This window comes from Macaca mulatta, chromosome 11, assembly GCF_049350105.2.
Source record: "Macaca mulatta isolate MMU2019108-1 chromosome 11, T2T-MMU8v2.0, whole genome shotgun sequence".
NCBI lineage: Eukaryota > Metazoa > Chordata > Mammalia > Primates > Cercopithecidae > Macaca > Macaca mulatta.
The window spans coordinates 108,668,885-108,696,199 of NC_133416.1; the positions used below are offsets into that span (position 1 = coordinate 108,668,885).

General features: G+C 40.7%; 1 protein-coding gene and 1 non-coding gene across 2 annotated transcripts in view; one reads left to right on the forward strand and one right to left on the reverse strand.

Moving 5' to 3' along the window:
- Nucleotides 1-27,315, forward strand: part of UTP20 (UTP20 small subunit processome component) — a 109,140-nt gene that overhangs the window by 69,102 nt on the left and 12,723 nt on the right. The window contains exons 38-53 of the mRNA XM_001091709.5: nt 491-628; nt 6,064-6,203; nt 6,452-6,534; nt 8,413-8,699; nt 9,795-9,934; nt 10,165-10,321; nt 15,518-15,616; nt 17,120-17,287; nt 18,988-19,154; nt 20,073-20,214; nt 21,691-21,807; nt 23,601-23,771; nt 24,308-24,439; nt 24,932-25,042; nt 26,731-26,810; nt 27,246-27,315. Of these exons, the coding sequence (XP_001091709.3) occupies nt 491-628; nt 6,064-6,203; nt 6,452-6,534; nt 8,413-8,699; nt 9,795-9,934; nt 10,165-10,321; nt 15,518-15,616; nt 17,120-17,287; nt 18,988-19,154; nt 20,073-20,214; nt 21,691-21,807; nt 23,601-23,771; nt 24,308-24,439; nt 24,932-25,042; nt 26,731-26,810; nt 27,246-27,315 (2,202 nt within the window). The remainder of the gene's footprint in view (nt 1-490; nt 629-6,063; nt 6,204-6,451; nt 6,535-8,412; nt 8,700-9,794; nt 9,935-10,164; nt 10,322-15,517; nt 15,617-17,119; nt 17,288-18,987; nt 19,155-20,072; nt 20,215-21,690; nt 21,808-23,600; nt 23,772-24,307; nt 24,440-24,931; nt 25,043-26,730; nt 26,811-27,245) is intronic.
- LOC114671227 (small nucleolar RNA U13) lies at nt 12,311-12,412 on the reverse strand. The gene has a single exon (XR_003721109.1). It is a non-coding gene; the product is annotated as a small nucleolar RNA U13 (small nucleolar RNA).

Here is a 27,315-nt window from a genome sequence, read left to right on the forward strand (position 1 = left end):
AAACAAATGCTATGGATTCTATCTCTGAAAGCAAATCAAGGCACAGGTGTTTGCTCATGTAACACATAGACTGTGCTTTCTTTTTTTTTTTTTTTTTTTTTTTTTTTGAGGCGGAGTTTCACGCTTATTGCCCAGTCTGGAGTGCAATGGCGCGATCTCAGCTCAGTGTATCCTCCACCTCCAGAGTTCAAGGGATTCTCCTGCCTCATCCTCCCGAGTAGCTGGGATTACAGGCATGTGCCACCATGCCCAGCTAATTTTGTATTTTTAGTAGAGATGGGGTTTCTCCATGTTGGCCAGGCTGATCTCGAACTCCTGACCTCAGGTGATCTGCCCACCTCGGCCTCCCAAAGTGCTGGGATTACAGGCATGAGCCACTGCGCCCGGCCACTCCTTTAATCTTTTCATGAAAAGAGAATACAATACTAAAATGGAGCTGTTTGAAGGTGAGATTGTTCAGTAACTAATTCATATTTTATCTAACTCATAGATCCACAGAAGAGCAAGAGCCTTGAAGAAACTTGCAAAACAACTAATGGAAGGCAAAGTTGTTCTGTCTTCTAAATCTCTTCAGAATTACATCATGCCTTATGCCATGACTCCAATTTTTGATGAGAAAATGCTCAAGGTAGGTCATTAGATCTAGAAACCAAGGACCCTCTTCCCATACCATGACACCCTTTACCAAAATATAGATGGAGTTTGTGTTTATGTTGATGTCACCACCATAATTAGAGGTTTAGAGTAGTTCTAAAGCTCTTAGAACTGTGCCTGACACATAGTAAATGCTATCTAAATGATGGCTATTATTTGTGTTTTTTTCTATTATTAGCTCACAAAGGCCCACCACAAAATATTCTTCCTCCTAGAAATTATCACATTATTAAAATTGCATACTTTTATTTTTGTGTCATAGGACTTAAATCTGGTTAACTACCCTAGTGAGCAGTCATTATTTTCGCAAATGACTTACAGGAAGTGAAATGAAATAGTAGTTATCATTAACACCGTACCAGGTACCAGGCACTATTTCAAGTGCTTCATTCTCACAACAACTCAACCCTCTGGAGTAGGGTAGAGACTATTCTTCAAGTACTATTTTACAGGAGAGCAATCTGAGAAGAAGTGAGGTTATATAACTTTCTCAGAGACGCCCAGAGTCAGAACAGATATTCGAACTTAGGGCTGTTTTAACCTTTATATTATACAGTGCCTAGAATGGTACCTGGCACATAGTAAAGACTAGATAAGTAATTATTGATTAAAAAGATTAATGAGGTCAAGTGCAGTGGCTCACACCTGTAATCTCAGCACTTTAGGAGGCCAAGTCAGGTGGATCACTTGAGGTCAGGAGTTTGAGACCAGCCTGGCCAACATGGCAAAAATCCGTCTATACCAAAAATATAAAAATTAGCCAGGCATGGTGGTGCATGCCTGTAATCCCAGCTCAGGAGGATTGAGGCAGGAGGATCACTTGAACCCAGGAGGCAGAGGCTGCAGTGAGCTGAGGTTGTACCACTGCACTCCAGCCTGAGCAACAGAGCAAGACTATTTGGAAAAAAAAAAAAAGATTAATGAAAGGTGGTATTAAATGATCATAGAAATTCAAATCTAATTGCAGAAATGTCAGGATTTGGGACTTAAATTTATACTGTTGATTACATAGCCTTATACAATAGTAGATTTCCTCTGTTGTTTCAGGGTATTCAAAATGTTTAAAAGAATTATCTAAGTAGTTAAAAGATAGCTCCCTTATATTCTGGTTTAAAAAGCTAGTAAGCATAACCTAACTGTTTGATGCCATTAAAATATGAATGGCATGTAGACAAGAAAAAAAAATAAAGTATACTTAGCTTTGGTTGGTGTTCACATGGTATCTCCTTTTTTTGAGATGGAGTCTCACTCTGTCACCTAGGCTGGAGTGCAGTGGCGCGATCTCAGCTCACTGTAACCTCCACCTAGCAGGTTCCAGTGATTCTTCTGCCTCAGCCTCCTGAGTAGCTGGGATTACAGGTGCCTGCCACCACGCCCAACTAATTTTTGTATTTTTAGTAAAGATGGAGCTTCACCATGTTCACCAGGTTGGTCCGGAACTCATGACCTTAGGTGATCCACCCACCTCAGCCTCTCAAGGTGTTGGGATTATAGGCGTGAACCACCGTGCCCTGCCAGTATATCCTTTTCTAGACTTATATTTTTAACCTAATTATGACTTTACATTTAAAGTTGGTTTCTTATTGGTAGCTTTTGACTGGGTCTTGCTTTTTATCCAGTCCAACAACCTTTTAATTGGTATTTAGACCATTCGCATTTAATATGATTATTTATAAGATTGTGTTTTGATCTGAGTCTTCTTATTTTCCATTTGACCCCATTTTTTCTTTTTTTCTCTTTATCTTTTTTTCTGTTGGATTAATTATACTTTTTTGAGATTTTATTTTATCTCTATTGGCTTATTAGTTATTGAGGGATTTTTGCCATAGGTTTTTGCCTCTCCGTTCATTTTAAACTACACAGTACATTGTTGCCATTTTTGCTTTAAGTAGTCAATTATCTTTTAAGGAACTCTTTGAAAATAAAGAAAAGGTCTTTTATATTTGCTTACACATTTATAGTTTCTGGTGCTCTTTGTTTCTTTGTGGAGTTCCACATATTCATCTGGTATCATTTTTCTTCTTCTAATTATATTTTTTAAATTTCTTATTTATTTGTTGTGGCAGGAAACAAAGGAGAATTTTTGTTGTTGTTGTTTGTTGTGTGTATGTGAGTTTTTTGTTTTTTTGTTTTTGTTTGTAGAGACAGGGTCTCCTTTGTTGCTCAGGCTGGTCTTAAACACCTGGCCTCAAGCAACCCTCCCACTTCAGCCTCCAAAGTACTGAAATTACAGGCATGAGCCACTGTGCCTGGACTTCATTTTATTTCTGACAAGAGGACTTCCCTTAATTTTTAGTCCAGGTCTACTAGTGATTCACTCTTACAGCTTTTGTTTGTCTTTGCTTGTCTTTGTTTTTGCAAGATAATGTTGCTGGGTATAGAATTCTCGATTGATAGGTTTATTGTGTTTTTGTTTTTGTTTTTTCCTTCTAGTACTTCAAAGATGGTGCTCAACTGTATTCTGGCTTGTATTATTTCCAATGAGAAGTCATTCTTAACTTTGTTCCCCCGAATGTAATGTGTTTGGGGGTTGTTTGTTTTTGTTTTGTTTTTTTGTTTGTTTGTTGTTGTTATTGTTTGGCCTGGCCCTTGTAGACAGTTTCTGGATTTTTTTATAGAGTTTTTTCTTAACTGCTTTTAAAAATGTATCTCTTTACCTTTGGTTTTAAGCCATTTGATTATGAGTACCTTAGTGTCGTTTCTTTTATGATTCTTGTGCTCGGGGTTCATTGACGTTCTTGAATATATAGATATGTAGTTTGCATAAAACTTGACAATTTTCTTTTCTTTTCTTTTTTTTTTTGGAGACAGAATCTCACTCCGTCACCTAGGCTGGAGTGAGAATGTCACTCTGCCACCCAGGCTGCAGTGGCACAATCTCTGCTTTCTGCAACTTCTGCCTCCCAGGTTCAAGCAATTCTCCTACCTCAGCCTCTCTGGTAACTGGGACTACAGGCATATGCCACCACTCTTGGCTAATTTTATTATATTTTTGATAGAGACAGGGTTTTGTTATGTTTTCCAGGCTGGTGTCAAACTCCTGACTTCAAGTGATCCATCCACGATGGCCTCCCAAAGTGTTGGGATTACAGGGTTGAGCCGCTATTCCCAGCCAAACTTGGCAATTTTCATATATTATTTCTTTAAATATTTTTGGGTCCCCTTCTTGCCTTTGGAGACTCCAGTGTACATTATTAGGTCACTTGAAGTTGTCCCATAACTCAGAGGCTTTTATATTGTTTTGCTTTTTTCATCTTTTTTTTTTTCTGGGTTTTATTTTGTTTCATTTTTCTGCTGCTCTGTCTTCAAGTTCAGTAATCTTTTTATATGCATTGTCTAATCTGCTGTAAATCCCATCCAGTATATCTTCCCTCTCAGAATTGTCTTTTTTATCTCTAGAAGTCAATTTCATCTTTTCAAAATATCTTTCATGTCTCTCCTTAACATTCTTATGCTTTTCTCTCACTTCTTTTATTTTTCTAAGTATTAAAGTTTTAACCACTTATAACCATATGATAATTTTATAAATTATTGCCAAGCCTGCTAGAAAACTTGCACAGGGTCTCGCTCTGTCTCTCAGGCTGGAGTGCAGTGGTATGATCATAGCTCACTGCAGCTTCAAACTCCTGGACTCAAATGATCCTCGCACCTCAGCCTCCCAAGTACCTGGGACTCCAGGTGTACACCACTGCACCTGGCTAATTTTTAATTTATTTTTTGTAGAGATGGAGTTCTCGCTTTGTTGCCCAGGCTATTCTCAAGTGATTCTCCCACACTGGCCTCCTGAGTAGCTGGGACTACAGGCGAGCGCCACCATGCCCAGCTGTAATTTCTTATTAGGTGCCAGACATTATGAATTTTACCTTACTGGGCGTTGGGTACATTAGGATGTCTTTAAGTATTCCTGAGAATTATTCTCAGATGCAGTTAGATTACTTGTGAATAGTCTAATTCTTTAGAATCTTGCTTTCAGGCTCTCTTAGGGCAGGAGCAGCCTTTAGTCTATGACTAATAGGGCCCTGGTACTGAGATACTACCATTCTAAGGACCTAAAATACCCAATGCCCTGTGTAGCATGAGGTGTTTCACTCTGGCTGATGGGACTGTGAACTAGCCTCAACCTTATATGGTCTTTGATGATTGTTTTGCCTGTTCCCTTCTTTGGTTCTTTTCCCGTGTCTTCCTTACTCACGCTTACTGCTCAGTACTCAGGCGAAGACTCAAGGGGCTTGCTCTGTGCAGCTTCCCTCTGTGCAGCTCTTCTCTCTGGTGCTGTGCCCCGTGGACTCTAGCTACCGTAGCCTCAACCCTGTCTTCTAACTCAGGAAGACCACTGGGCTCTTTTTGGTTTCTCTTCCTGTGCTGCAACTTAACAGTTCTCTCCACAGAGTAAATTGGGGTAATTATAAGCCTCACTTTATTTATTTATTTCTGTCAGAGATCACTGGCCTGCAGTGGTTGATATCCAAGGTTTGGAAACTGTTGTTTCATGTATTTTTTTTTTTTTCCAAGATGGAGTCTCACTCTGTGGCCTAGGCTGGAGTGCCGTGGCATAATCTTGGCTCACTGCAACCTCCGCCTCCCGGAATCAAGCGATTCTCCTGCCACAGCCTCCTGAGTAGCTGGGATTACAGGTGCTCACCACCATGCCCAACTAATTTTTGTATTTTTAGTAGAGACGAAGTTTTACCATGTTGGTCAGGCTGGTCTGGTACTCCTGACCTTGTGATCCGCCCTCCTTGGCCTCCCAAAGTGCTGGGATTACAGGCGTGTGCCACCGCGCCTGGCCTGTTTCATGCGTTTTGCCTGCTTTTCTAGTTTAAGGTCTACAGGTAAATCCACTCTCTGTTTTTCATCATGGCCTGAAAGAGATGTCTCTGAGTCAGTGTACTTTTTTTTTTTTTTTTTTTGATAAAAGTTGCAGGGTACATGTGCAGGATGTGCAGGTTTGTTACATAGGTAAACATGTGCCATGGTGGTTTGCTGTACCTACTAACCCATCACCTAGGTATTAAGCCCAACATGCATTAGCTATTTTTCCGATTATCTTCCTCCCCTCGACCCCCACCACCCACAATGTACTTTTGAGGACTGAGTAGCATAATTTTTGTCATTTGTCGGTTTTTCTACATTGAATTTATTTCATTTGCTTTCTGTAGTCTTGAACCCATTAAGGAGGTCTGAGTGGAAAATAGTCCAAAATATGTTAATAGCCTTTAAAAGATGATATAATTCCTTTAAATGGATAACATGTTTTCCTAGGGTTAGAGGGGAAAATGAACATAGTTTGGGCATTCTTTCTCTTCTGTAATTACCGAGAACCTACTAAGTTTTTCAATATACTGAGTTAGCCTTGCATTTTATTAGCAAATCCTTGTTCTGCATTGATACTCTGGATTTATTTTACAGCATGAAAATATAACTATTGCTGCCACAGAGATTATTGGAGCCATTTGCAAACATCTCTCTTGGTCAGCATATATGTATTACTTGAAACATTTCATTCATGTCTTACAAACGGGACAGATCAATCAAAAACTGGGTGTCAGGTATGGTCAAACTTCTTATTTTTGTTTTGTTTTTTAAATGTAATTTTAAAAATATTTTCTGAATTAGTCTTTCTGTATCTCAATTTACTTTTATCTTGTATTAATAAGGTTATGCTAATACCTGTTAAAATTAAAAGTACTAATAAAAATAATTTTAATGTTTATTAGTGTTTAAATTTCCTCTCCTTTTATAGTCCAATGATATTAATAATCAAATGAACATTTCTGTGTACTTTTTTTTTTTACAGTTTGCTAGTAATAGTGTTAGAAGCATTCCACTTTGACCACAAAACTCTTGAAGAACAAATGGAAAAAATTGAGAATGAAGAAAGTAAGTTTCTTAAACTTTTTTCGTTTTGTTGTTGTTGTTGTTGTTGTTGTTTTTTGAGACAGAGTCTCTCTTGGTCGCCAGGCTGGAGTGCAGTGGCGCGATCTCAGCTTACTGCAAGGTCCACCTCCCGGGTTTACGCCATTCTCCTGCCTCAGCCTCCCGAGTAGCTGGGACTACAGGCGCCCACCACCACGCCCGGCTAATTTTTTCATATTTTTAGTAGAGACGGGGTTTCCCTGTGTTAACCAGCATGGTCTCGATCTCCTGACCTCGTGATCCACCCGCCTCGGCCTCCCAAAGTGCTGAGATTACAGGCGTGAGCCACCATGCCCGCCCCTTAAACTTTCTTAAACAAGATTTTCATCTTATTCTTGGATAGTTTATGATAATGAGTAAAGATGGTGACAGTCAACTTATTCCCTTTGTCTGCTCTTACTAGCAATGGCCAATTAATGAGTCAGGAGGGAAGCTAAAATGAATGGTTTAAGTATTCTTGGAAAATTATATAACAGAAGAGAAGGCTAGTCTAAATTGTATCAGTGAAAAAATGTGAGCTGTAGATTATTAATATAGAAATCCAATTTTATCACCTTCTTGTGTGAAAAGAGCATTACACAATAAATAGAAAGAAAGTGTAAGAAAATAAGTAATTAAAAATTAGAGCAGCAATTGGTGGAAAATCAACTGGATACAATAGAAAAAAATCAACAAAGTTAAAAATAAATAAGTATTTGAAAAGATTATAAATTGGGCGAGGGACAGTAGCTCACAACTGTAATCCCAGCTACTTAGATTATAAATTGGCAAATGCCTGACAAGATTGATCTGTAAAAATAGAAGATGTAATAAACATTACTAGGAATTAAAAAGGGTCACAATTAAGTCAAAAGGTATCCTTGTATTTATAAATTTGAATACTTGGCTGAGATGTACAAATTCTTAGAAAAATATAATGCAAAAACTGACTTTAGAAGAAAATAGAACATCTAGATAGATTTCTAACCATTAAAGGAATTGAATGCACAGTTAGGCTGGGGCATGGTGGCTCATGCCTGTAATCCCAGCACTTTGGGAGGCCAAGGCAGGTGGATCACTTGAGGCCAGGAGTTCGAGACCAGCCTGGTCAACATAGCGAAACCCTGTGTGTACTAAATATACAAAAAATTAGTTGGGCACGGTGGTGCACACTTGTAATCTCAACTACTCAGGAGGCTAAGGCACAAGAATTGCTTGAACCCAGGAGGCAGAGGTTGCAGTAAGCTGAGATCGCACTACTGCGCTCCAGCCTGGGTGACAGAGCAAGACTCTGTCTCAAAAAAAAAAAAAAAAAAAATTGAATCTGCAGTTAATCATCTGATGAAAACACCAGGCACAGATTGGTTTATAGCTAAGTTTTACCAACCATTCAAGGGGTAGATCATTTCAACCTATACCAGCTATTCCAGATGATTGGAAAAGAGGAATCCCCACTAACTTGTAAAATTCTTGTAATCGCATACCAGAAACTGACAAAGACTCTATGGGCAGTTGGCTGTCATTAGGATTTTCATGCTCATGAATGGAGGTGCTTTATTTGGTTAAGACGTTCCTGCCCCCCAAGCCTCCCAGTGGGTTCCCCTATTACCCTGTACTTGCTGTTCTGTGTTCTTTTATAATCAGCAGTTTATTTGTCTCTCTCATTAAACTCTAAACTGTGAGAAAGCAAAACCCATAGTCCTCTCATTTACTGCTCGTTCCTCAGCACTTACCTTGCCTGCCCACAGTTGCTGATTAGATATTTTTTATCGGAAGTTGGATGTTGGTGGGAAAAACTGCTTACCACAACTTTGTGGTTTCCTTATTTGATTTAAGGTGACTTTTATTGTTTATTAAACATAGATGCCATTGAAGCAATTGAGTTACCAGAGCCTGAGGCCATGGAATTAGAGCACGTGGATGAGGAAGAGAAGGAAAATACATGCAAGAGTTTGTCAGACCACAAACAGCCAGGAACCCCTGATCCAGCTGACTCTGGAGGGACATCAGCTAAAGAATCCGAGTGTATCACAAAACCTGTCTCTTTCCTTCCTCAAAACAAGGAAGAATTAGAGAGAACAATTAAAAATATCCAAGGAACCATAACCGGGGATATTCTACCCAGGCTACATAAATGCCTTGCATCTACGGTAATAACTTTATCTGGGGTCCAGCAGGTCTGTGTGAATTCTGGTGTTGGTGGAGCCCTGTCACACTGAGGCTCTTAGTGATTATTGATTGATTTCAGCTTTTAGATTTCCTTTTCTCTCAACACTTCACAATTCACCCCTCTACTCTTATCCCTTCAACTTCAGGCTTATCCTGCTGCAACTAAGCAGTAACACTCATTCTTTATGATTTTGATATGGTAAATAAATGCTTTTCCATCTCCAAAGTAGTTATTAAGTAAGAGACTCCCGTGTCCCAAAAAGGTTATTAAAAATTAGAATATGTTTCCCTTTCGTACTTTTTGGTCAGTTCTGCACTATTCAAAATTCATCTTTCTCTTAGTTAACAGAGATAATATTTAGCAGTGCGTTCTCATGAAGCCAAAGCCTTTCTTTCCTTCTCAGGGTGAAACACGGGTTGGCCAACAATGGCTCAGGGACTAAATCTAGCCTGTGGCCTGTTTTTGTATAGCTTTATTGGAACACAATTACCCATTTGTTTACATAGTGTTTAGTACTGACTTTTTATCACAACATCAGAGTTAAGTCAGAGTCCATAAAGCCAAAAATACTATCTGGCCCTCTTCAGAGAAAGTTTGCTAACTCCTGGCATATAATATTGATTTATATTTTTGTATATTTTGTATATTTGTAAATAAACTTTTATTTGAGGCCCTGTATTTATATATACTAACAGCGTCACTCAAACACTTGACTGTTCCAACTGATACACATTTTATATGAGTTTCCTATACTTCACAGCAGTGAAAATCCACACTGGTGAAAATTTGGCTTTATTTTTTTTCTGATGGCTTCTTTGAGAAGTAGAACATTCTTACTCCTGTTATTTTTATAATTTTTAGAGAGCTATCCTCAAACTAGAGATTTGGTTTATTTTTAAATAAACTTAGAAATGGGCTTAAGATCTATAGAAAGAGCTGCCTTTCTTTTCTTTCTTTTTTTTAAATGATCATCCATCCTTCTAGAAAAATTTGTCTTTCAAATACAAGGTTGCAGTGTTGGTAGATCACTGATCCATTTACTTTTATTTTAACTTAACCTAAATGTTTCTTGCAGACTAAAAGAGAAGAAGAACACAAGCTCATCAAGTCAAAGGTTGTGAATGATGAGGAAGTGGTTCGCGTTCCATTAGCGTTTGCCATGGTTAAACTAATGCAGTCCCTTCCACAAGAAGTTATGGAAGCTAATCTGCCAAGGTGTGTTTTGTAACAAATTAGAAGTTTAGTGAAACTCAGAAATTGCTTCTTTTCTTCCTTGTTTTTGAACCTCTTTTGTCAGGAAGAGGAAAAGTACTGTCATAACTTGCTGTGGTTTAGAGTCTTAACAGGGAAATTTGAGTTATGAGTAATTAAGAGACAAAAGGATATGTGTATGTTTAATTGCTTCGTTTATTTGATTAATCATTTTTCAACTTCTCATTTTCTAGTATTTTGCTGAAAGTGTGTGCCCTACTCAAGAACAGAGCCCAAGAAATCAGAGACATTGCACGCAGCACTCTTGCGAAGATAATAGAGGATCTTGGTGTGCACTTCCTCCAATATGTTTTAAAAGAATTACAGACTACCCTTGTCCGTGGATACCAGGTAAATTGCATCTTGTGCTTTATATTCAAGTTCTGTTGGAGTTAAAATATTTGCAACTTGAACACTGCAAGTTATGGAACTTCGGGCCTGTCTTTAATCAATTTGATCCACTGAGACACTGAGCAGTAATATTCAAAAGTTTCTAATTAGTATTAAGGAAATCTGTTATTTGAATAGTTCCTATATCTGATTTTTAAAAGATCCTCATAGGCTTGGGTTACATGACCTATCTTTTTCTCTCAAATTACTTCATATCAAGCTTTATATTCTCTGAGTTCTTAATATAATTATTTTTGAATGTGTATTGACTGTGTTATCACTGGTATGAATAATAAAGAACATACACATTTGTTTAAGAGTTGGAATATAAAATGTAAGTTATAAAATAAGGGGCTGGGTGCGGTGGCTTATGCCTGTACACCCAGCACTTTGGGAGGCCAAGGCAGGGAGATGACTTTAGGCCAGGAGTTCAAGACCAGCCTGGTTAACATAGTGAGACCTCTTCCCTACAAAAAACAATAATAAAAATAACCAAGCTTGATGGCACATGTCTGTGGTCCCAGCTACTCAGGGAGCTGAGGTGGGAGGATTGCTTGAGCCTGGAAGGTCAAGGCTGCAGTGAGCTGTGATTGTGCCACAGAACTCCAGCCTGGGCTACAGAGTGAAACCCTGTCTCAAAAAAATAAAATAAGAGCACCAAGTGGAATACGCAGCAGTCCGAGTGGTTATGTGGTATCTAGCCCCTTGCTGCTCCAACCATGGCGCCTGGACAGACAGTATTTGCAGCATCTGGGGCTTGTGAGAAATACAGGATTTAAAGGTCCTACACCTGACCTACAGAAACTGCATTTTCATATGATCCCTGGGTGATTTGAAGTTTGAGGAACGCTGTAGCTTGTTCTTTTCAAGTAAGCAGCCATGTTACTTGTTGGGTTGGGGATGAAGAATGATGCTTGAAGAAAACAATTTTGGTACCATCTATATGATTAAGACTCCTGGTAGTTAGCTTTACCTTGTACATCCTAGTTTGTTAATGGTTAAGGTTCCTAGTCTATAGACTGTAAATCTAACACACTAAGAAATGTCATATTCATTTTGACTATCTTTCTTTGTATAGATTTTTAGTAGTTGCTCTATAGATTACCATATATTAACTTAACTTTCAAGAGTCTACTGAGAATCAGTGTTTTACCAATTCAAGTGGAATGTAGAAACCATATCACCCTGTAGGTCCCTTTGCCCTTCACCCTTTGTATTATAGCTCTTTATGTATTAACATCTCTGTATATTGAAAACTTCATTAGGCAGTATTACAATTTTTACTTATAATTGTCACACAAGTTCTCAGCACTTAAGAGGAGAGTAGTCTGGGCTGGGCGCAGTGGCTCACGCCTATAATCTCAGCACTTTGGGAGGCCGAGGCGGGCAGATCACGAGGTCAGGAGATTGAGACCACGCTGGCTAACACTGAAACCCCGTCTCTACTAAAAATACAAAAAATTAGCCGGGCGTGGTGGCGGGCGCCTGTAGTCCCAGCTACTCGGGAGGCTGAGGCAGGAGAATGGTGTGAACCCAGGGGGCAGAGCTTGCAGTGAGCCAAGATCGCGCCACTGCACTCCAGCCTGGGTGACAGAGCGAGACTCCGTCCCCACCCCCACCCCCCCCAAAAAAAAGAGGAGAGTAGTCTGTTCTACCTAGAGATTTACTGTTTCTGCTGTTCTTCCTTCATTTCTGAATTTCCACACGTCTTTCTAATATCATTTTGCCGTAGTCTAGAGTGTGTCCTTTAGCAATGCTATGGAGCAGGCACGGTGGGAACAGATTCTCTTAGTTTTCTTCTATGAATGTCTTCCTTTTACCTTCATTCCTAAAACATATTGTTGCTGGATATATAATTTCACTTTAACGGTTCTTTCTTTTTAGCTGTTTAGTTCTTTCCTTTAAAAATATTGTTCTACTTCCTTCCAACCTGTCTTTCTTTTTTTTCCACATCAGGCAGATAATGCCCAACTATTGTAACAAGGTTGAAGGAGACACATCTCACACATAAACACAAAAACCCCATCATCACACTTACAAATTATGAAGCATCCCTTCCTGCCTTTCTGATGAGTTATTCAATTTGTTGCCCCCTTCTTACTAATGTGCTGTTTATCTTGGGCTGCTTTAAAGGCTTTGCCATTATTTTTCAGCAGTTTGATCATGATGTGTCTAAGCGTGGATTTCTTTGGGTTTACTCTGTGTGGCATTTGCTGAGCTTCTTGGCCACATTTGAAGACGATTCAGCCAGTATTTGTTTGTGTTTTTGTTTTGTTTTGTTTTGTTTCTGGAGACAGAGTCTTGCTCTGTCGCTCAGGCTGGAGTGCACTGGTATGATCTTGACTTACTACAACTTCCATTTCTCAGGTTCAAGCAATTCGCATCCCTCAGCCTCCCAAGTAGCTGGGATGACAGGCATGAGCCACCACGCCCAGCTAATTGTTTTTGTATTTTTAGTAGCTATGGGGTTTCACCATGTTATCCAGGCTGGTCTCAAATTCCTGGCCTCAAGAGATCTGCCTGCCTCGGCCTTCCAAAATGCTGGGATTACGGACATGAGCAACTGCACCCAGCCCCAGTATTTTTTAAAATAAATTTCCTGCAGTGCACTCTTTCTCCTCTCCTGGGACTCCAGTGAAATGAATGTTTGTTTTTCTCCCACTGGTTCCTGAGGCTGTATTCATATATATATATATATACATTTTTTTTTTTTTTTTTTTTTTTTTTTTGCTATTCTTCCACTCTGTTTCGGTTGGATAATTTCTTTCAGTCTATCTGCAGGTTAACTGACTCTTCCCTCTTTCATATCTTTCTGCAATTGAGTTCATCCAATGAGTTTCTTATTTCAGTTTTTGGGTTTTTCAGTTCTAAAATATTCATTTATTTTTTCTTTAGATCTTCTATTTCTTTGCTGACACTTAATTTTTGCATTCGTTTAAGTCTTTCTGCTAGAAAACTGGGGCTTTATTTTTCCCACTCTGCCATGTGCCTCCTGCAGCTGTGCCCATATCAGGGGCCAAGCAATGGCAAGACAGAAACAGAAAAGCAACTAGACTAGGCCAACCCTCTCAGAACTATAGTTCCAATGAATGTAGAGGAAACTTCCCCTCCCAGAGTTGTAGCTCCGCCCGTCCCCATTTCAAGGCCACTGCCACCACCACAGCATTGCGAGACATGGTCTATTGGGAACTGGACATACAAGGAGGAACACATCTCTGTTCTTGAGGATTCATGCACACATTTTAAAGGAACACCTGAGGTATTTAAATGAGTAGCCCTTTTTTTCTGTAACCATCTGTTCTTCAAGTCTATCCCATTATTTGTTAAAATAACTAAATTAGAGTTGAGAGAACAACTGATTTCAGCTTTAGTATTGATCATGTAGACTGTACCAGAATTGTTCTCTTTGAGCATCACTCGTCATCCTCACCGCCACCGAAAGGATTTTTTACAGTTATAGGAAAGTTGGGCACAGTGGTGTGCACCTTTACTGCCAGCGACTCAGGTGGCTGAAGTGGGAGGTGAACACCTTGAGCCCAGGGTGTTCAAAGCCAGCATGACAACATAGCAAGACCCTGTCTCTCTCTATATATATATATATAAGTTTCACAGCAAACATTTCAAACACAGATGCTTTTTGACTTTTTTGATGAGATAGTGTCCCAATAAATCCATCATAAAGTTGAAAAATCATAGATCAAAACAATGTAAGTTGGGAACCCGTCTATATATAAAAGTACTTAAAGATCACAAGTAGAGGCCAAATGCTGTGGCTCACACCTGTAATCCCAGCACTTTGGAAAGCTGAGGTGGGCAGATCACTTGAGGTCAGGAGTTCAAGACCAGCCTGGCCAACATGCTGAAACCCTGTCTCTATTAAAAAATATGTATATATAAAAATTAGCTGGGCATGGTGGCACATGCCTGTAATCCCAGCTACTTTGGAGGCTGAGGCATAAGAATTTCTTGAACCCAGGAGGCAGAGGTTGCAGTGAGCTGAGATCGCACCACTGCACTCCAGCCTGGGCGACAGAACAAAACTCTGCCTCCAAAAAAAAATGAAGGATCACAAGTAAGTACATAAGAAACTATGCCTTTAAGACCCAATCTATGTTTTGACAACTAAATGTGTTTCCTTAGCCTATGACCATTATCTGATATTTACCTTGATAATTTCACAGCCCTAGAAGCAGCATAAAGAATTCAAAAAGCTTGAGAGGCAGGATAACCTGTTGTAGAGCCTGAGACTGGTTTCTAATCTTCACTCCACCAGTTCTTATCCATGACCTCTTTGTGCCTCAGCTTCCTCGTCTAAAAACTGCTCATAATGTAGTACCTACTCCATAGATTGGCTGAGTGAGGCTTAAATGATGTAATACATGCAAGGTATTCATACAGTACCTACCCTGTAGTAAGCGCTCAGGAAACATCAGCTTGGTTGCTATGGGGTGCAAAAACTTGTTTCCTTCATAACCTTTTATTTACAAGCTTTGATTGCATTCAACATGGGCAAGCTCCTTAATTCACAGGTTGGTCTTCTTTTTTTAAAGTTCAAGACTCTTGGCCAGGCACAGTGGCTAACGCCTGTAATCGCAGCACTTTGGGAGGCTGAGGCAGGCAGATCACCTGTGGTCAGGAGTTCGAGGTCAGCCTGGCCAACATGATGAAACACCACCTTTACTAAAAGTACAAAAAAATTGGCCAGGCATGGTGCTGAGTGACCGTAATCCTAGCTCCTCGGGAGGCTGAGACAGAAGAATCTCTTGAACTCGGGAGACGGAGGTTGCAGTGAGCCGAGATCGCGCCATTGCACTCCAGCCTGAGCTACAAGAGCAACACTCTGTCTCCAAAATAAATAAATAAATAAATAAAAATAAAGTTCAAGACTCTTGTGCCTCTCTTTATAAATCACTGGCCTGGTTTAGTCCCAACAACAGATCTAAGAATGGTAGTGTGTTTCTGAACACCTTTGGTACGAAGTGATCATTTGGTTATAAGATTTTAGATAGTGAAATAACTGTGTCATTTGTGGAAGCTTCTCCTGGCAATAGAAGACATATAAACTCTGAGTGTGCTCTTTGCAGTGCTTCCTAGATCTTATGTTTTCCTAGTGTGACACTGTTAACATTCATATTGTTACTGTGCATCTTACCTTAGGTCCATGTGCTGACTTTCACTGTTCACATGTTGCTGCAAGGCCTCACCAATAAGCTGCAAGTCGGGGATTTGGACTCTTGTTTGGATATAATGATTGAGGTAAGACTTACAGAAATGAATTCTAATTTTTTTTAAGTGGGCAAATGACACAAAAAAATCAGTTCACAAAATAAGAAATAATAATAGCCCATAAAAATGAAAATAATGTAACACCTCATCTTTTAGATTAGCAGAGGTTTAAAAAGCTAAGACTAAAGCGAGATGGGCACTCTGTCACTGCAAGGAGCTCATCAATTGGTATGATCTTTCCGGAAAGTAAGTTGCCATTTTGTATCAAGAGCTTTTGAAATGAGAAAAGATTTTCAGTCACATCTAAGAATCTATTTTTAAGAAATAAATTATGTTCACAGGAGCTTTATTTATAATACAGTGGGAAATTAATAATAACTTTTAAAATTGGGCTGGGTGCTATGGCTCATGCCTGTAACCCTAGCACTTTGGGAGGCTGAGGTGGGCAAATCACTTGAGGCCAGGAGTTCAAAACCAGCCTGGCCATCATGGTGAAACCCGTCTCTAACAAAAATACAAAAATTAGCCAGGCATGGTGGTATGCGCCTATAATCCCAGCTACCCAGGAGGCTGAAGCAGGAGAATTGCTTGAACCTGGAAGGTGTAAGTTTCAGTGAGCACAGATCATGTCACTGCACTTCAGCCTGGGCGACAGAGTGAGACTCTGTCTCAAAAAAAACGAAAAGAAAAAATTGGATAGTGTGCTAATTTGGAGGCTACAATTGTGAAGAGAATAAATTTGCCACATAAGTTTTTGTTCATTTATTTTAAAATGTAGACACTAACATTTTGAATCTCAATTTAAATATTTACATTAGACCAGGCACAGTGGCTCACGCCTGTAATCCCAGCACTTCAGGAGGCTGAGGCGGGTGGATCACTTGAGACCAGGAGTTTGAGACCAGCCTGGGCTGCATGGTGAAACCCCATCTCTGCTAAAAGTACAAAAATTAGTCAGGTGGGGTGGGAAATGCCTGTATTCCCACCTGCTTGGGAGGCTGAGACATAAGAATTGCTTGAACCCAGGAGGTGGAGGTTGCAGTGAGCTGAGATCACACTACTGCACTCCAGCCTGGGTGACAGAGTGGGACTTTGTCTCAAAAAACAAATAATTAATTAGATTAATAATTAGATTGCAAATATTTTTAATTTGTTATTAGAGTGTAAATAATTAGATTGCAAAGATTCTGAGAACTTCTTGAAGGGAAATTAAGCTACTCTTTGGTGCATCAAAAAGAAGTAACTGTCTATACAGTCATACAATTATATATGTACATCTGTGAAGGATTTTTCTTTGTTTCCCATTAGTATCAACCTTTAAGTGTTTCTTATGTGTTTGTTTTTTAAGTAATTGATCCCTAAATTGCATTGAAAACAAGTGCATTCTAAAAGAAATTTCTTCCATCTAATTTAAGCCCAGTCCAACCTGCATTTCTTTGATTAGGACATGTCAGGGCCTCTGTTCAGTAACTGCTTATGTTGGCATATCTTGCTGAGTGCACATTATTGCCATTTGTCCTTTTTCTTCCAAAGATTTTTAACCATGAGTTGTTTGGTGCTGTTGCTGAAGAGAAGGAAGTAAAGCAGATCCTCTCCAAAGTCATGGAAGCACGAAGAAGCAAAAGTTACGACTCTTATGAAATCCTGGGCAAGTTTGTAGGAAAAGATCAGGTTACAAAACTTATCCTTCCCTTGAAAGAGGTAAGGACTTGAATGCAATTCGGGAGATCACAGCATTGGAATCTCATGAGTTCCTAAAAGGAATGATGCGGGGCAACCTGAAACACTGTTCTTGATCATGCATGATTTCCTTAGGTGCTAGGGCTCTAGGACCATATGGCCAGTGAGTGCTTTGATTCAAAAGTCATAGTCCCCAATGTAAACCATGAGATGAGAAAGAAAGGCAACAGGAATTGAGTGGAGATGAATATTATAGCTGGGTCAAGTCAGCAGCTAAGAACATGAAGAAATCCTGAGGCACACAAGCCACATAGTGCTTATCTCTGAGGTTGAGGTTATAAGTAACATTTCTTTATATGTTATGTCCGTGTTTGAAATTTTATTAAGAATTTATTTTAGGCCAGTCATGGTGGCTCACACCTGTAAATCCAGCACTTTGGAAGGCCAAGGCGGCAGGAATTGCTTGAGCCCAGGAGTTCGAGACCAGCCTGGGGCAATATAGCAAGAACCTGTCTCGATTAAAAATGTATATTTACATTTACCAAAAAATTCATTTTAATTATGAGTAAATAGATATTAGAAAGCCTTTGGACACAGGTTGCCACTTCCAGGTTGCCAAGAGGAAGAAAACTGGCATTTATTGACATATTATATTCTAAGCACTGCTACATTCTCTCTCCTAATCTGCACACCCTGTGAGATTGATGGTACTTCCATTTTACAAGTAAGAAAATTCAGGCTTGGCAGGCTTGGAAAGGTAGAAAGGAACATGGTTAAAGAGAAAAGTCAGGATTTAGTTCCAGATCTTTCTGATCCAAGTTCACATTCCTACCATGGTTTCATTCTGCCTCCTGAAGCTCAGGGACTGTAATTTACCCACCTTCCTGTTGATTTCTGTGCCTATTGCAGAGGTGAACGTCAGTAAATGTTATTGATTTATTGGTTTTGTGTATTAAAACTAGAGCAAAGAGCGCTATCTATTGACATGAATTACATTAGGTCTAAATGTTCTGGTGCTAGATGAACTCCATAATTGCTCCTAGAATGCATTTAGTTTTATCTGAGCCTTCTCTAAGAATGTTAGATACATTTTGAGGATGAAAAAGAGTCAGCAGAGCACATATATCCGTGATGTATATTACAAAGTCCCTCCAAGGTATTGAGATTTATTAATACTATGTTTCATGCAAGATAATAACTCTGAAGCACCGAGTATTTCCTGAGGTTGCTGATCCTGGTTCCCATTAGGTTCCTCTGATTTGGCCCAATAATTGATATCAGACCCTGAGGCTTGGCCACGGCAGCACTTCATTCTCGTGGTTTCCTATGAGGATTGAATACATTTTGTTGATTTTGTGTGTGTGTGTGTGTTTGCCGCCTCTAAGTTACTCCTGTTAATGTACCAGGAGAGTTGATGTTAACTTAGAAGTCTCAGATCTCTGGCATTGTGCCCTGAGGCCTCACCAGCAGAGAACAGGGAGGGAGTGGAGGAAACCCCGAGGCTCACAAGCCTGCACAGTGGTTCTTCCTGGGGTTGAGAGTATAGGTCACTTTCACCTTATATGTTATATCTGTGTTTGAAATTATGTTAAGAATGTTTTTTAATTAGGAGAAAGCCAAACATATATTAGAAAGCCAATATGTAAAAGAAAACCACCAGTATGACAAATCAAAATGCATTTCTGTGTCATCTCAGCATGACATTTGTGTTTTGCCTTTAGATCTTACAAAATACCACAAGTTTGAAACTGGCTCGAAAAGTTCATGAAACTTTACGCCGAATCACAGTGGGATTAATCGTAAATCAGGAAATGACGGCTGAATCCATTCTATTACTCAGTTATGGTTTGATCAGTGAAAATCTTCCCCTGTTAACAGAGAAAGAAAAGTAAGTTGGGAAAAAAAAACCTGTCATTTAGGTCTCTGCGTCTGATAAGCCATTCTGTGGGTTGTTTTAATACTTTGCTTTAGTAAAAAATAAAATTGTATCCACCTGAGTTCTCAGATGGTACTTTATGGTGTGGTACATTTCAACATGAGATTTTCTCATAAATGAGGTAGCTGTGACAGCAGACAATTATGTTGGCATTTCTCTGATACCATTTTGTTTTAAAGATTTATTGGTTCAAAGATAGGATAGATTTAAAATCTGTATCTTGTATTCTGATTAAACAGAGATTGAGACCTTAAAAGATGTTAAAATATCTTAAAAGCCGAGTGCGGTGGCTCGTGCCTGTAATCCCAGCACTTTGGGAGGCTGAGGTGGGCAGATCACCTGAGGTCAGGAGTTTGAGACCAGCCTGGCCAACTTGGTGAAACCCCGTCTCTCCTAAAAATACAAAAATGAGCCAGACATGGTGCTGGGCGCCTGTAATCCCAGCTACACAGGAGGCTGAGGCAGGAGAATCATTTGAACCCGGGAGGCGGAGATTGCAGTGAGCCGAGATCGCACCACTGCACTTCAGTCTGGGCAACAGAGTAAAAAAAAAAAAAAAAAATCTTATATATTAGTAAACTTCCTTTTGTTTCTGTGGTCTAAGAGAGACTCATTGGCATTTATTTTCAGAAATCGAACAAGGGAGTGTCCTGCTGTTGATCTTAATGTAAATATATTGTCCTAGTAACCTTAATCAATAGCCTAATAATCTTCTGTGTCTCATGGTTTGGGGGTTGGGGGGGTGCAAAACCCGAGCAAATGGCACATTATTTAGTGCTGGGCTGTCGTCACTTTAGAAGGGCCACTGTGACTTCTTGGAATGCAGCTGACAGTGTTCTTTCCCCTCTTCTCATGTCACGTGATTGACAGAAATCCAGTAGCCCCAGCACCAGATCCACGTCTGCCACCCCAGAGCTGCCTTCTGCTTCCCCCAACTCCAGTTCGAGGCGGACAGAAAGCTGTTGTGAGCAGGAAAACCAACATGCACATATTTATTGAATCTGGGCTTCGGGTAAGAATTAACCTTAAAATGAGGCTTGCTACTTTCAGGGAGTCTGCACCTTTTAATCTTCTGTTGAATTTCTTTTTTTTTTTTGAAACAGAGCTTCGCTCTTTTTGCCCAGGCTGGAGTGCAATGGTGCGATCTCGGCTCACTGCAAACTCCCCCTCCCGGGTTCAATCGATTATCCTGCCTCAGCCTTCCGAGTAGCTGGGATTACAGGCATGCGCCACCACCCCAGCTAATTTTGTATTTTTAGTAGAGACGGGGTTTCTCCATGTTGGTCAGGCTGGTCTTGAACTCCCGACCTCAGGTGATCCACCTGCCTCGGCCTCCCAAAGTGCTGGGATTACAGGCGTGAGCCACCACGACCGGCCTTCTGTTGAATTTCTAGTACTGCTCACTTCCATTGGAAATGCCTTACTGTAAATACATTTTAGATTTTTTTTTTTTACAGGTGCATTGGTCCATTTACTATTTATCTCTTCCAGCACTTACATTAAAAGATGTAACTGTCCCAGAATTAATGATTCTGCTCTAATATGTATTAAGGTCTTACTAGTGCTTTGCCCATGAGCCCCTCTGAACTACTTTGAATTTTTTTAAAAGACGGTGAGTGGCCAGACATGGTGGCTCACACCCATAATCCCAGCACTTCGGGAGGCTAAGGCAGGAGGATCGCTTGAGGAGAGGAGTCTGAAACCAGCCTGGGCAACATAGCAAGACTCTGTCTCTACAAAAAAAAAAAAAATTATTTTTTAATTTGCCAGGTGTGATGACATGTACCTGTAGTCCTAGTTACTCAGGAGGGTAAGGTGGGAGAATCACTTGAGCCCAGGAGTTTGAGGCTGCAGTGAGCTATTATCGCACCACTGCACTCCAGCATGGACAATATAGTGAGACCCTGTCTCTAAATAAATAACAGTAATAATAATGAAATAAAAGATGGTGAGCTTTTAAAAGAACAAATCTGATCATTTCCTTTTTAAAACCCTTCATTGACTCGCACTTTTCTAACACACGTTCCAGCCACCGTGGCTTCCCTCCCCATCTAGAAAGTCACCATACTCTTTCCTGCCCTAGGAGCTCACCACCCACTCTTTGCTCTACCAGATTCCCACAGAACTCTCAAAGCACCCTACCTGTACATGTCATTATTTCCTTAGAGTCTGCCTAAGATCCATCAAGGCAGAGACCATGTCCATCCTGGTTGTTGCCATGTCCTGCGTACTGAGCCAGTGCCTGGAATCACAGTAGATCCTGAGAAAATGGACTCTGGTAAACAGACGTAGCATCTCAGCTGCACAGCAAGCTCTCACCTTGACTTACTGAGACCCTCTCAGGCAGTTTGTCATTCCTTAAAAAAATTTTATCATTTCAAATAGAAGTATCTTAACATTTGCTTTTCTCTAAAGGTCATTTCACATTTACCTAACTCATCTGGTCTAATGGGCAACTAATGTGAAATATCTTTCTGAACTCTGTTAGCTGCTGCATCTGAGTCTGAAGACTTCCAAGATCAAGTCTTCAAGTGAGCATGTCCTGGAAATGCTGGATCCTTTTGTGTCTCTCCTCATAGACTGCCTGGGCTCCATGGATGTGAAGGTAAGCATCGGTTTGCACTCTGCACTGGAGCATTTTCTCCTTCAGAGGAACTATGTTTTGCAGAATACCTAATGGTTATGCTTGGGCTCAAGCTTTATGAGATGATTGAGGTTTTTTTGTTTGGTTGGTTGGTGGGTTTTTTGGTTTTTTTTTTTTGAGACAGAGTCTAGCTCTGTCACCCAGACTAGAGTGCAATGGTGTGATCTTGACTCATTGCAACCTCCACCTCCCAGGTTCAAGGGATTCTTCTGCCTCAGCCTCGCCTCAGCCTCCCAAGTAGCGGGGACTACAGGCACACATCACCATGCCCGGCTAACTTTTGTATTTTTAGTAGACACAGGGTTTCATCATGTTGGCCAGACTGGTCTTGAACCCCTGACCTCAGATGATCCGCCTACCTCGGCCTCCTAAAATGCCGGGATTACAGGCGTGAACCACTGTGCCTGGCCGAGATGATTGAGTTTTTAAAGGGATTTATGACATCATGAACCACCACTATTTGCTACATTAAATCACTTCCCAATTTACTAATTCTATAAATTTGGATAGACTTAACAGTTTTAAAAGCCCTCCTAGGTACATTAAGTATTTCATTTGATCCTCACAACTTCATGAGGGTGAAGGATTTTGTCCCCTTACCAGTCATCATCATTGTCACCTTTGTTACTATGACTGCTCCATGCTGTGAATCCGAAGAACATTATTTCTGATCCTCACAACCCTCCCTGAGGCATATATTCTTACTATTTCTGTTTTATAAATGAGAAAATTAGGGCGAGGGTCTAAGTACAGGTCTAGGCTATGAACCTAGGTCTGTCAGACTCCAATACCTACACAGGTCCCATTTTTCTCATATCACCTGCTTTACAGATGAAGGTGCCGAGAGGTTAAGTAACATCTCTAGAGTCATCAGTTGCAGAGCTGGGATGTAAGCCAACATCTTTCTGACTGCCCAGCTCGCTCTTCTGTGTCTTAATCCAGCCTACTGAGGAGCTCTCAGCAGCCAGAGCAGCACAGGTATTATTAGATAGAGCTGAACTAGCTGATCCAGGTGCTTTCAAAGGTTTGGCCTTGGAGGTTCAGGGAGCTCAGCACACTTTTTCCATATCTTTTGCAATAGCACTGAACTATATGAACTGTTAGTCAGTTGTTCCTATGCTTAATTTCTGAGTTAACCATCTGCTGCGTAAGTGCAGAGATAGTATCCTTTTTATCTTTGTATTTATAATACCCAGTAGAGTGCCTTGTATACCTAATTCAAGCTTAGTAAGGGTAGATTACATTGAAGTACCATTCTAGAAAACATAAAAGTCATTTAAGATGTATTTTTCCAAAAAGAATTGTAAAATTGACCAACCTATCCAAATCATATAACCTCCATAAACCCCTATCAGTAGGTTAAAAATATGGCCGGGCTTGGTGGCTCGGGCCTGTGACCCCAGCTCTTGGGAGGCTGAGGCAGGAGGATTGCTTGAGCCCAGGAGTTCAAGACCAGCCCAAAAATGTTTAAACAAAGATTAAATTATGAAAAGAATATGGTGCCTTTTCTTATTTCCTTATGATCTACCATCATAAGGATCCATTGTTATGGATAAGCAATAAATTCTTCTACAACCAGGAAATGGAAATGTCTTTGTCGTCTTACATTTTGGGCACAGTTCTTCCAGAGTGGGCTGGGCTTAGCATCTTATTTATTCAGCACAATCATTTAAAGAGTCTGCATAGCCTCAGGTGCTGGATTGTTGGATTCGGTCACATCACAAGTTGGTGGTGTTTTGTTTTGTTTTTTTCAGGTGATCACGGGTGCTCTACAATGCCTCATCTGGGTCTTGAGGTTCCCGCTACCTTCCATAGAAACAAAAGCAGAGCAGCTGACAAAACACCTCTTCCTTCTGCTGAAGGACTATGCAAAGCTCGGGGCTGCCAGGGGCCAGAACTTCCACCTGGTGGTCAATTGTTTCAAGGTGAGATGTCTTCACTTGCACTTGGAAAAAGCCAGGATGGAGCCGGATGCAGTGGCTTACACCTATAATCCCAGCACTTTGGGAGGCTGAGGTGGGAGGACTGCTTGGACCTAAGAGTTCAAGACCAGCTTGGTCAGCTTAACGAGACCCTGTCTCTACATTAAAAAAAAAAAAATTAACTGGGCATGGTGATGTCTACCTGTAGTCCCAGCTACTTGGGATGCTGAGGCAGGACGATCACTTGACAGGAGTTAGAGGCTGCAGTGGGCGATGACCACATCACTGCACTCCAGCCTGGGTGACAGAGCGAGACCCTGGCTCGTAAAAAACTAGAACCAGGATTAACATCAAAGTTAGTTTTCCCCATTGCCCTTTGTGGTTATGGCCAGAATTTTTTCCAGAGCAATTTGCCAAGGCTAGAGGGCTGGCATCCTGTGTGGAAAAGCATACTTGTGTGTTGTGTTAAGTCCTTGTCATTTCACTGGATCCCAACTGTGGGATGTGCTGGCTGTTAACATCACTATTGTAACTCGCAGTGTGTGACCATACTTGTCAAGAAAGTCAAGTCTTACCAGATAACTGAAAAACAGCTCCAAGTTCTACTGGCCTATGCTGAGGAGGACATTTACGATACTTCAAGACAAGCCACTGCCTTTGGTCTTCTGAAGGTATGGTGTCACCAGAATGTTGACTGTTACAGTTTATGAGCTTCACAGCAGGTATTTTGAACACATGGATCATGGTGTTTTGATTAGCTGTAGACTTCTGAAATTGAGTAATTTGTAAAGATTATTATGATTTTGGTGGGTCAATTACAGGCAAACATTTGCTTATGAAAAATGTTTAAATGTGAGCTCTGTATTAACATTTCCAGGGAATTCTGTACAAATACAGGTATTATCTTTTTATTTATATGTTTTTCTTCTTAGTGTAGTAAAATGTACATAACATAAAACTCACCATTTTTAAAAATTCACAATTTTTACCAGTTTGAAGTGTGCGTTTAAGTGTTGTGTGTTCTTTGTGCTTAAGTGTGTATCGTTTTTCTTTTGAAGTTACTTTACTATGTTTGAAAATTTCCTGTGATTGCTTTAGCGTCAATTCTGCTTCCATCCATCTGCAGCAGAACACATGAAATGAGTGTGTCTTTTGTGTCTTAGGCAATTTTATCAAGAAAGCTGTTGGTCCCAGAAATCGATGATGTCATGCGGAAAGTATCCAAGTTGGCAGTCTCTGCACAAAGTGAACCTGCCAGGGTCCAGTGCAGACAGGTTTGTAGAGAGCACTTATCCCCATAGCAAGGGCTGGGCCCTGCCGCGTCTGTCTGACAGAGGTGTCACCATTGGCTGAATTCTGAAGACTACCTTGTGTCATGTTGGTGCTTTATGCTGAGACTCGGGCATCCTGGTGCAGGAGGTCAGGGGAGGCTTTTCTGGGGACTGACAGGCCGGCCAAAATTTGAAGGAAGAAAAAGGCTTAGTTTTACCGGTGAGAGGGCAGTAGAGGCTTGAGGTGAGTGAGAGGTTAGCTCGGTTGAGGAGCTCAACACAGGTAAGTGAATTGAGGGGTGGGGAGCCAGGTTGGGCAGGCCCTTGTGGTCTTGTTAAAGATTTTGGGCTTTGTTTTTTTGGTTTTTTTTTTTGAGATGGAGTCTCGCTCTGTTGCCAGGCTGGAGTGCAGTGGTGCGATCTCAGCTCACTGCCACCTCCGCCTCCCATTTTCAAGCGATTCTCCTGGCTCAGCCTCCCGAGTAGCTGGGACTACAGGCGCCCGCCACCATGCCCAGCTAATTTTTGTATTTTTAGTAGAGATGAAGTTTCACCGTGTTGGCCAGGATGGTCTCGATCTCTTGACCTCGTGATCCACCCACCTTGGCCTCCCAACGTGCTGGGATTACAGGCGTGAGCCACGGCGCCCGGCAGGGCTTTTTCTAAGAATAGTAAGGAGCTATTTAAATCCTTAGGGAGAGGAGTGACAGGATCAGGTTTGTATCTATACATCTGTCAATATCTAATTTTATGAGCACATACTGTGCCCAAGGAGGTGGAAAGGTCTAAGTTGGAAATAGGAACTCAGGGTTGCAGGTGGATTTGGGCTGCTGAGGAGGCCAGGAAGGGAAGATGCATGTCTCTGGAAATAATTGCTTGGCTACTATTAGGAAGAAGAAGGGTCAACTACTATTAAGCACTAGCTGTGTGCCTAGCATTTTAAATGCATGACCTCTGTTTACAAGTACCCTTCAGAAGAAACAGTATCCCCATTTTATGGCTAGGGAAAAGCAGGCTTTGGAAACTTGAATGATGTCACTTAGTTCTCACGGTTTATTGATAAAGGAGGCTAGATACTACAGTGGTTTGAAAGTGCAGCCTTTGGACACAGACTAGGCATGGAATTCTGGCAGTGTCACCTGAGCAAGTTTCTTATTGTCTCTGTACCAACTTTATTCCCTTCAACTAGAAAGTGGGCTATTATCACGTACTTCCTATGGGAATGATGAGATTTAACTGAGAGACACAACGCAGTGCTTGGCACATAGAGGGTTTATAGTAAACGCATTATCAGTATTGATATTATCACCATGTTGTTACTCTTGTTGAAGGGGAGATACCAGGTTGGACCACAGTCCATACTGTGGCACACCTGTCACCACCTGTCACAGAGAGATCAGCTTCCAACCTGTGGGCTTAGATTTGAAGTCTTAAACCACAGTGCCAGTGGCGGGCCAGGACTTGCCTCTGTCAGGCACCATAGGGCAGGACCAGATAAATGGTGGGAGAAATGAAAGGTCACAGCTGGTATTGACGTTATAGGCAGATTTAGCTGGAGTCCATTGGAAAGCCTGATTGATTGCCATTCTTGAAAGTTTTTATAACCTACCAATGAGTTCCAGAAAGCAGCTTAGGAAACAGGAATACTGGAGACGAGGTCCAAATAATCATCTGTGTGACTTTTGTTCCAGGTTTTTCTGAAATATATTCTTGACTATCCCCTGGGTGACAAACTGAGACCAAACTTGGAATTCATGCTCGCCCAACTGAAGTAAGCTTAGCTGTTAACAACAACGGGCGGAGGGCAGTTTCTTCTTTCACTTTAACATGGCGGCTGTCTTAAAAAGGACGAGGCCTAAGCATAATGGTGCATTCTCTGAGCATATTGTTATATGACTCATTAACTCGATAATCAGACATTGTGCTTGGCTTCATATAGCCTTTCTCTGAGTTGCTTTTCAACCTAGTTTAACTGTTGATTGTCCTAAGAGTCCACTTAGGAGAATGTTGAAATCTGACACAATTGCATTTAAAACTGCACAATGGTAGCTTAATGGATATATACAAGCATTAAAAGTAGGGAAACAGAACATTTTCCATTTTTTAAAGAAGTAAACTGACACCTTGATACAACATTTTACATTTTTTAATAATTATTGGTAAATTTAGAAGATACTAACAAATCCACCTAATGTCCTTCCTCTAGTTACGAACATGAGACCGGGAGAGAGTCCACCTTGGAAATGATCGCCTATCTCTTTGACACGTTCCCTCAG